Here is a 10,506-nt window from a genome sequence, read left to right on the forward strand (position 1 = left end):
TTCATGTGCTAAAGTGGAACAACTTCAAGTATGCTTAGTACACTTTAGGCATGTCTATAGGGACTACTTGTGATTAATGAAATTAAAGTTTTTTTTCTTTGTATTTCAAGTACATTACAAATGCATAATGAGTTTCTTTGAAATGTACAACAAAAAACAAACATAATAATTTGGTGGTAATTGTATATGATTTTTAAGCAGAAAGTTAACTTAATTTACTCTAAGCTGAATGTTGTAAAGTCAATAAAAAATAATAACAATAATTACATGAATAAAGACATTTTATTAACAAGTATTTATTTAAATCTATTTAAAACATTTTTATTTACATTTACAGGAACTTGGTTTCAAAACTTAACAGAATAAATTTACCATGTTTTACAACAGTGCAAAAACAGAAAGAAACCACAGAGAACCTTCTGAACAGCAACAGAGGTGTAAATAAAAACATATTTACACATCAGACCTTCTTCTGGACGAACTGTTCATTGTTGCACTTGCGTCTGATAGCTGCTCGCACATCAGATGCTGTTGACCGTGGAAACTCCAGCAGAACTGCATCTGTTAACAGAAAAGACAACATATAGCTGAACAGCATAGCACTTTATCTCATGAACAAATACTTTGGGGCCTGAATTTTCAATACAGTCTCTCTATCGACACTCAATGCCACAATGTGTGAAACACATATGATCATTCACACAAGTTGTTGAAACTTTCTGTAATTGCATGAACAGCATAAAAGGTTTGATTTACATACACATACTGACATACAGAAATTTAACACCACTGGGCCAAACATTTCTAAGAACAGTAATGGTTACAGGTATGTTTCCACATAAGTCTGGTTTAGCACAGCACCATTACAAACTTTTCCCAACCCATAATTCTTTGTGCTGAAACTATATGAAAAATGACACTAATGCTCAGCACTGGTCACTTTTTCTCGCAGTTTAAGCACACTAATATCAGGTAGTCCTCCATAATGAGTATATTTCTTACTGTCTGTAAATTGTTCAGTTACCGTGGGAACAAGTTGCATGTTTATATATTTACATTTAAAAGAGCTCCATTAACAGCTATAAGGCCTCAGTTATACCAAAGTGTTTTTTGTCAGCTGAAAATGCTAGGTGCTCTGCTGAAAATGTCCAGCTGCGAGTGCTTGAGAGCGCAGCGTTTTCAGTTGAGACGCTTTGGTTGCTATGATAAGGAGTAAAAAAACACCCGAACTCTCAGCGCGAAAAAGACACTCAACACGCTCCTGGTGTTTTATATATTACTAGACATGAAAAAGAAGTCATAGACTCAACAGCAAAGCACAGTGGTGGTAGTGCGATGATACTGGGCTGCATACGTGTTATAGGTGTTGGAGGGCAACATTTATAGCTGGTACCCTAGATGACCAAAATACTGGCCGACAACTAACGTCACCAGTCAAAGTCATACTGTGGCACCTATATTTTTTTGTTATGCGCTTTCATAATGATTTTACATACAAACATTTTTACATAGAAAAAAATATTATACTTTACCACTTAACTAATGCAAATACAGTGATGTGTTGTATTTTATTTCCCTGTATTTGCTATTGAACCAACTTCTGCTGCATACTGTATTAAATGCATACTGACTTTGCACTTATGATTCAAGAAGATTCATGGTTCTTTTATTGCTTTATAAGTAGATAAAATTACACACCTGTTATGGCCTGCACTTTGGCAACGTCCAGCTGGGTTTTAGGAGGGGCCCCTTTTCCTGATTTCCCTGTTAGCGTGGACTGGGCAAGTACATCTTTTGTAAAGACCAGGACAGCCAGCTCCTGCACAAAGATGGTCATGCGTGTGCGGTTCAGTCGCTGGAAGGCCCTCTTTGGAACTGAAACTTCACTGCCAGCCAAGGGTTGCTGTATAGAGAAAAAGGGAGATAGAAGAGTGGTATGATCTCTCGTGTGCAGGTTCCCATTAACAAGATAATTCACATGATGTAACATATATGTAACCTACAACTTTAAGGATGATCCCTGTTCAAAACAAAATACAATATGTACACGTTCAAAAGCTATGAATTTAATGTAGTTCTTAAATAATACAATGATAAATGTATCTTTTATTCTTTAATTGTAACGTACCATCTCAACTTCAGTGACAAAAGAGGAGGTTGTGGATGATGGGGTCCCCCCAAACGAGGGCTTCAATGACTTTATACAGTGGACACACTCCTTCATTATTTTAATCATTTCTGGAAGTTCTAGGTGAATTTAAATGAAAAACAAATGTATTTTATTAACATTATTATTATGACACAGGATAGACTGATGCAATGTAAAAGCTGACCTGAGATTATGGGACTTCAGATCAGTATATGGCAATTATGACAATTGTGGAACAAACTTTATTCTTCAATGTCAACCCCTGTAATGAAAGCTTATACCTACCACGAAGGGATGCCATGATTTCATCCATTTGGGGTGCCATTTGTTGACCAGTGCTATAATCCATTAACTGCTAAAACAAACAATGAAAAGCAGACATAATACATTTTATTTATTAAAGTCACATTTTACAACATGAACTTGTTTTTGAATGTTATAATATACATTTACATTGTGCTGCATTGCGGGTAATCCTTCATCCATATCACTACCCTAAAATATAATAACAGATTAATTAAAAGCAATACAAAGAGAGTCCATGTCTGAGAGAATGTACAGAAAGCAATCAGAAAAACTTCATAACTTACAATGTCAGGTTGGTTTGGACTCCGTATGACTGTGGCATCATCATCTGAACTGGTGTAATCATCAGGATTGGATGATTTGGGTCTGGCAGCCTTTAAAGTCTTTGCTTGCTTTATCAGGACAACACATTCATGATGTAAAAAATTTAACAATGAATAGGAATGTAATAAAAATTAGGGTTTTTTAAAACATCTTAATATGACACCAGGTGATATTTGTATTAACTCTAAAATGTTACTAAGTAACGTATAAAGAGGATACTACATTTCTTTCATAAAGCGTTCTATTCTTATTAAGTATGGAGTAAACATTAAGTAATGTCCTGTTTATAAAGCACAGTACAACAAAATGTAAAATTTATCCAGGTCTTCAGAAAACCAGTATCCCTTACACAATAAAGTTGTTGTGGAAATTCCTCCTCAGTTGCCTCACTATTATGCTGATCTTGTGTGTTTTTGTTCTTATTTTTGGAAAGGGAAACCTTCAGGTTTTGAAGCATCTGGTTCTTGGCTGTCTCTTTGATCTTGGTTTGCTTTTCCTGAACAAAATATACAGTTAAAGAATTAGTCCACTTTAAAATTTGAATTGAATGATAATTTACTCACCAAATTAATAAATTACTGCCTGAGCACTCAGTACTCGCTATAGCTTTGTAGCTACCACCACAGAGAAGGAATGTGCCAAAGCCAACATGAAGGTAGCTGGGCATGTTATATACCTCACTTTTTGAGACAGCGTGTAGCAAGTATTAAGAAAGTTAGCTATGTATTTAAACTTAAAAACTGTTTAAACTAATATGCAAATTCATTTGCAAATTTGCAAACTTTTACTCACCATCTTAGCTTTTTTTGCCTCCACCGCATTGGTCTCCAGCATTTTCTTTTTCATGATAACACCCCTGCATTCTTCCTTGGTCCATATATCTTTACCCAAGATGAATAAATTCTTCTTTGTGACAAGATCCTTGAACGAATCTGATATAACGATAGAAATATAAAGGTTAGCCGACCCCAGCATGCAAACCAACATAAAAAAAAGTTAACAATGTTAAGTATACAAGAATCTGAACATGTAAACGAAAAATAACTGATACAATATCATCTTACCTCCTAATAGTAGGACTTTAGCTGGTACTGTCCTAACGGGCTCTTTTCGTGTGGGCCATTTGATCTCAATCCAGTTATCATCGCTGTCAAGGTCTGGCTGCAACGTCACTTGACTTAAATTGGCCAAATTCCCAATAAGCGATGCACTTTCAACTTTTACTGTTTTGTCTAAAAAGTAATATATAGCGAATTGGTAAGGCATCGTGATTCGAGACCTTTTCACCTCACCTGCAGAGTCAGACCTACTATGATTGACGGGATTGCGTAACATGTAACGTCAGGCGTCAGATGCTCCGATTGGTTGCAGTGAGCTTCAAAACTATACGGCACACACTTTACCGCCAAATTCAAAGTTAGAGACTAGATACTCTGAAACAGTCTATGCTCTGAAATCATGGCATCAAACCGTAATTTGAAAAGACATTTGAATTGCGACGGGACTCAACCAGAGACGCCCAGAACAACAAAATACAGAAGACTTCATCAAAAAAAGGTAAACATAAATAATAAAAAACATTTATGAAAACATTTTTCACAAGAAAACTGTAAATTACGGTGTACTGCAATAGCCTACAGCAATTATTAAAATAATTTAGGACGTGTTGTTTTATCTTATAGGTGCTTCATTATTTGTTCTTTATATTTTATATGTGAACCTGCTTTGTAATAATGAACCATTATGAAAAGCACTATATTAATAAATATTTTAAGTACAGCAGTATTTTGTAAAGGTAAATATTATAAATTAATAAACTGCTGTAAAATCTCAAATTAAATAAATTTGCTATATAAATATAACAATGTATATTTTGTACATGATACATGCCTTTTTTTCCTCTGAGAAGTGTTTCATATTTGATTTTTATCCCATCTAAAAACACAGTAGTACAGTGTATATATGGGTTATTACAGTGTAACACCCCATCTGTAAGACTGGACCAATGTGATGGTAAAATCTTTATTAATATAATTTACTTTATTATTTTTAGTACTTTCAGTATTCATATGACCCAAGCCTGTCACATAATGTAACTTTTCAAAGACAAAAGCTTCATGGTGTTTTGAAAATTTGTTAAACATGAGACATTACAGGCACTATTGGTGTATAAATTTTACTGTTTTACAGTTATGTTGTTTGTACTGTATTTGCAGAAACCACTGAAATTAATATACAAGAGATTTCTTTGTACATCTCCAGTTCCCAACTCTTTGGACAGAGGAACAGTTTGTGAAAAGGTATGACTTCAAGAGAAAAATGTTCATGTTTAACAGCATTTTTTATTACTAATTAATTAGACATTTAAACTGTATAAGTCAGTCCTTCAAAAATACTGCTTTTATTTTGTTAGATGCTAAATACTGCTGTTTTATCACTGAAACTGCACTTTTTCTTATCCATTTGTCTCAGATACAACTTACACATGTTGATGCAGATAATTGTAAAGTGCAAAGAAGCCTGCAAGACAGTAAAAATCAGAAAGGAGACACAGAAGAAAGGAGGCAAGATGTGATAAGGTTTAAGAAGACAGAACGTGAAAGCAAAGATGATAATGTAAGTGCACAGGAGGACAGAGAGGAAGATGATGAAGATGCACAGGAAGACAGAGAGGAAGATGATGAAGATGCACAGGAAGACAGAGAGGAAGATGATGAAGATGCACAGGAGGACAGAGAGGAAGATGATGAAGATGCACAGGAAGACAGAGAGGAAGATGATGGAAGTGAACAGGAAGACAGAGAGGTACATGATGAAGATGCACAGGAAGACAGAGAGGAAGATGATGAAGATGCACAGGAAGACAGAGAGGAAGATGATGAAGATGCACAGGAAGACAGAGAGGAAGATGATGGAAGTGAACAGGAAGACAGAGAGGTACATGATGAAGATGCACAGGAAGACAGAGAGGAAGATGATGGAAGTGAACAGGAAGACAGAGAGGAAGATGATGGAAATGAACAGGAGGACAGAGAGGAAGATGATGGAAGAAAACAACAAAGAGTCTGTGAAATAAAAAGCCAAGATCGAGATGAGTTTCTTAAGGTAATTTCAGCATTTACTAATACTTTTTTAAATAAAAGTATCTATTAACATAAGGTAATGCACACTGAACTAACATGAACGAACAATGTTCAGTTGTATTGATATTAGAAAAGTATTATAAATGACAAATGCTTTACAAATATATATTTTTGTATTTCTTAGTTATTACCATGTTAGCTACAGCATTTACTAATCTTGATGAATCCTTAAATTCAAAGTGTAACTATGTTGACTGTAAGCCTATCTGTTTTGACAGAACAACACTATAAGTGCTGCTGCATTTCTTCAAATATTGCTTTAGGTGTAAATGTGATTAATTTTGTGTTTTACAGAAACAGCTAGATGATGATCTTGTATACCCTGGTGCTCCTCTCACGAAGGGACAGAGTCTGCTTTTACTCATGTCATATGTACTGAGGCACAATTTGACAGGTGTAGCACTTCAGGATCTTCTTACATTGTTTAATGCACATTTCCCTGGCTTGGTGCCAGCAACCACATACCTTTTTCATAAAGCCTATGGACAGTTTGGCCAGTATAAGCCCCATTTCTATTGTATCAACTGTGAAACCTACATTGGACCCAGTGAGACAGCACCACAAAACTGTTCTTCTTGTAATACTGAATTTGACATTGAGAACAGCCTAAAACTTGGGTCGTACTTTCTTGTACTTAGCCTATCAGCCCAAATAGTGGACATTTTGGAAAAACCTGATATACATTTGAATACAAAGGAATCAACTCCTGGCATTCTTTCTGATATTCAGTGTGGGGCAGAATATCAAAAATTCAAGCAAACTGGACAAATGGGGGATGATGACATTTCAATTTTGTGGAACTGTGATGGAATTCCAGTTTTCAAAAGTAATAATGTTCAGATATGGCCAATCCAGTGTCAAATTGTAGAACTGTCACCAAGAGTCCGGCAAGGTAATATATGCATTCCATGCTTATGGCTTGGTAACAGCAAGCCAAATATGGCTACATTTTTAACTGCTTTTGTTGCACAGCTTAAAGAACTGGAACAGGTTGGTATTAAATGGAGGGACTCTGAAAACACAGAGCACACAAGCAAAATTCATTCGCTACTCTGCTCCTCAGATTCAATTGCCCGCCCCCTCCTGAGAAATACGAAACAATTTAATGGAAAATATGGATGTGACTTCTGCCTTCACTCTGGTGGTGGCCCATATGTATGGGAAACACCAGAACCACCATTAAGGACAGAGACTGACCATTTCAGGCACGCAATGCTGGCAACACCTGAGAGACCAATAATGGGTGTGAAAGGCCCATCCCCTCTGATGGAACTTGAGAGCTTTAAAATGATCACTGGATTTGTTCCGGACTACCAGCACTGTGTTTGCCTTGGTGTAACGAAACAGTTAACATCTCTGTGGTTGGATAGTAAGCACCATAAGGAAGAATGGTACTTGGGCTCTAAGGTCAGTGACATAGACCAGGGACTAATGTTAATTAGCCCACCTGTGGAGGTCACAAGGGCACCCAGATCAGTTAAGGACCGAAAATTCTGGAAGGCGTCTGAATGGAGGTCATTTTTGCTCTTTTATGCTTTGACTGTTTTGAGTGGAATTTTAAAAAAGAAGTACTGGAGTCATCTTTTTTTGTTAGTTTTTGCAATTCACACTCTTCTGCAGGATGCAGTGAAAATGACCCACGTGGATATGGCAGAGCAAGCTCTTCGAAAGTTCGTACATAATTTTGAGAAACTGTATGGTGCTGGTAATGTCTCTTTCAATGTACATTTGTTAATGCACTTGGCATCAAGCGTACGCAACTGGGGACCATTGTGGGCAACATCCACATTTCCATTTGAATCATTCAATGGGACTTTGCTAAAAATTTTTAATGGAACAACACATGTGTCTGCTCAAATAGTGAAAAGATTCCTTAGGTGGAGGGGTCTTTCAACAAAAGCAGAGACTATAATGGAAAATGCAAATGACAACATAAAAAAAATATTTGGCAAACTCCAGGGTAGGTCTGGCGTAACAAAAACGTCAAAAGAGTTTCCAGATAATGTCAGAGGTTTTGGCTGCCCAAAGAAAGGCAGCACATCTGTGCTGCAGAGGAGGGCTATTGAACATTTCACAGGAGACACTGTTCATTTAGGTTTATTTTATGACCGTTTCATTTGCAACAGTGTTGTTTATCATTCATATAATAACACAACTCTTAAAAAGAGAAATAATTCTGTTGTACAGTTAAATGATGGGACATTCTGTGAGATTTTGACCTTGGTGGCCTACACATCTGAGGATGGGGCCTCTTCTGTATTTGATACAAACAGTTTCTGTCTTTTAGTTAAAGAGCTAGCCAAGAGTGGAAGAAAGGTTTATAGAGATGCTCAGTTAAATATATCCTGTACATTTCTAACTGAAGTGTGTCACACCAATAATGTATTTGCTGTACATCCTCAGTCATTAGAGCGCAAATGTGTAATGGTGAAGTCTAAGGACAAAATGTATGTTAGTCCACTTCCAAACAATGTTGAAAGAGACTAAAACTGTTTCCTGCAAACAGAAATGTTTGTAATTGTACCAGTGAAAAACATGCAACTGTTAATGTTAATCCCATTTTTTTTTTCATAATTCACTGTGTAACTCAATTACATAACAGGTTTTTCTTATATTTCATATCAGTCCTGAATATTATTGTGTTTAATGTTAAATTTTTGACATAAATAATGTTACATAGTGTGTTTAATGTCAAATTTTTTGTTAATGTTTTTAGGATTATTATGACCCTGTCATTTATGATTGTATCATGATACTTCTAATATTAGCTCAATAAACATAACTGCATATAAAAAAACTGTTAAAAGAACAGACATTTGTGCAATGCATATATTGTATTGAAAATATATTTATAACAGGCTTTCAAAAATTTCATCACTTTTGCCAAGTTACAAAGTTCCTAGCTTAAATAAGTAAACGTTAAAGTCACACTCACAATTAACTTAAAATATGTTAAATCTTCAATATATTAAATAAGCTATTTTTAAAATATGCTTTCAGTGCATTGTGACAAGCATAATTTCAAGCATGCAGTTAAAATTTGTCTAAAATATACTTAAAAATAAAGTTAAAATAAATAAACTTCTAAAATTCTACTTTAATTTCACTTTTAGTACATTTCTCTAAAATATAGTATAATAAAGTATAATAAATTACAATTTTTTTAAAGTATATTTAAAGTCTTACTAAAAATTAGTACCAGAAGTACAGTATTGTTCAAAATAATAGCAGTACAATGTGACTAACCAGAATAATCAAGGTTTTTCGTATATTTTTTTATAGCTACGTGGCAAACAAGTTACCAGTAGGTTCAGTAGATTCTCAGAAAACAAATGAGACCCAGCATTCATGATATGCACGCTCTTAAGGCTGTGCAATTGGGCAATTAGTTGAATTAGTTGAAAGGGGTGTGTTCAAAAAAATAGCAGTGTGGCTTTCAATCACTGAGGTCATCAATTTTGTGAAGAAACAGGTGTGAATCAGGTGGCCCCTATTTAAGGATGAAGCCAACACTTGTTGAACATGCATTTGAAAGCTGAGGAAAATGGGTCGTTCAAGACATTGTTCAGAAGAACAGCGTACTTTGATTAAAAAGTTGATTAGAGAGGGGAAAACCTATAAAGAGGTGCAAAAAATGATAGGCTGTTCAGCTAAAATGATCTCCAATGCCTTAAAATGGAGAGCAAAACCAGAGAGACGTGGAAGAAAACGGAAGACAACCATCAAAATGGATAGAAGAATAACCAGAATGGCAAAGGCTCAGCCAATGATCACCTCCAGGATGATCAAAGACAGTCTGGAGTTACCTGTAAGTACTGTGACAGTTAGAAGACGTCTGTGTGAAGCTAATCTATTTTCAAGAATCCCCCGCAAAGTCCCTCTGTTAAAAAAAAGGCATGTGCAGAAGAGGTTACAATTTGCCAAAGAACACATCAACTGGCCTAAAGAGAAATGGAGGAACATTTTGTGGACTGATGAGAGTAAAATTGTTGTTTTTGGGTCCAAGGGCCACAGGCAGTTTGTGAGACGACCCCCAAACTCTGAATTCAAGCCACAGTACACAGTGAAGACAGTGATGCATGGAGGTGCAAGCATCATGATATGGGCATGTTTCTCCTACTATGGTGTTGGGCCTATTTATCGCATACCAGGGATCATGGATCAGTTTGCATATGTTAAAATACTTGAAGAGCTCATGTTGCCCTATGCTGAAGAGGACATGCCCTTGAAATGGTTGTTTCAACAAGACAATGACCCAAAACACACTAGTAAACGGGCAAAGTCTTGGTTCCAAACCAACAAAATTAATGTTATGGAGTGGCCAGCCCAATCTCCAGACCTTAATCCAATTGAGAACTTGTGGGGTGATATCAAAAATGCTGTTTCTGAAGCAAAACCAAGAAATGTGAATGAATTGTGGAATGTTGTTAAAGAATCATGGAGTGGAATAACAGCTGAGAGGTGCCACAAGTTGGTTGACTCCATGCCACACAGATGTCAAGCAGTTTTAAAAAACTGTGGTCATACAACTAAATATTAGTTTAGTGATTCACAGGATTGCTAAATCCCAGAAAAAAAAAAAAT

At 35.8% G+C, this 10,506-nt stretch overlaps 2 protein-coding genes across 3 annotated transcripts; one reads left to right on the top strand and one right to left on the bottom strand.

Annotated features, from left to right (window-relative positions):
* Nucleotides 1-273: 273 nt before the first annotated feature.
* On the bottom strand, nt 274-4,764 carry LOC127957876 (uncharacterized). 2 transcript variants are annotated; one of them, XM_052556575.1, is made up of 9 exons: nt 3,844-4,764; nt 3,572-3,711; nt 3,129-3,275; nt 2,740-2,847; nt 2,603-2,644; nt 2,435-2,501; nt 2,129-2,247; nt 1,699-1,903; nt 274-561 (listed from the first exon to the last, which is right to left on the bottom strand). In XM_052556575.1, exons 1-9 carry the CDS (start codon nt 4,112-4,114, stop codon nt 461-463), a joined length of 1,200 nt encoding a protein of 399 aa, XP_052412535.1. In that variant the 5' UTR covers nt 4,115-4,764; the 3' UTR covers nt 274-460. The 2 variants fall into 2 exon arrangements, with proteins under 2 accessions (XP_052412535.1, XP_052412534.1); XM_052556574.1 differs by having other exon boundaries at nt 2,435-2,504.
* A 666-nt stretch (nt 4,765-5,430) lies between these two features.
* Nucleotides 5,431-8,474, top strand: LOC127957875 (uncharacterized). The gene is made up of 2 exons (XM_052556573.1): nt 5,431-5,884; nt 6,217-8,474. Exon 2 carries the CDS (start codon nt 6,286-6,288, stop codon nt 8,407-8,409), a length of 2,124 nt encoding a protein of 707 aa, XP_052412533.1. The 5' UTR covers nt 5,431-5,884; nt 6,217-6,285; the 3' UTR covers nt 8,410-8,474.
* The last annotated feature ends 2,032 nt before the right edge of the window (nt 8,475-10,506 follow it).

The sequence above is a fragment of the Carassius gibelio genome, chromosome B5 (assembly GCF_023724105.1).
Source record: "Carassius gibelio isolate Cgi1373 ecotype wild population from Czech Republic chromosome B5, carGib1.2-hapl.c, whole genome shotgun sequence".
NCBI lineage: Eukaryota > Metazoa > Chordata > Actinopteri > Cypriniformes > Cyprinidae > Carassius > Carassius gibelio.

Coding starts and splice junctions, on each gene's coding strand:
- LOC127957876 (XM_052556574.1), bottom strand. CDS start 4,114: ATGTTACGCAATCCCGTCAATCATAGTAGGTCTGACTCTGCAGGTGAG. Junction 2,645..2,739: donor GTCCAAACCAACCTGACATT/GTAAGTTATGAA, acceptor ATTATATTTTAG/GGTAGTGATATGGATGAAGG. Junction 2,505..2,602: donor TACCCGCAATGCAGCACAAT/GTAAATGTATAT, acceptor TGTTTGTTTTAG/CAGTTAATGGATTATAGCAC.
- LOC127957875 (XM_052556573.1), top strand. CDS start 6,286: ATGTCATATGTACTGAGGCACAATTTGACAGGTGTAGCACTTCAGGAT.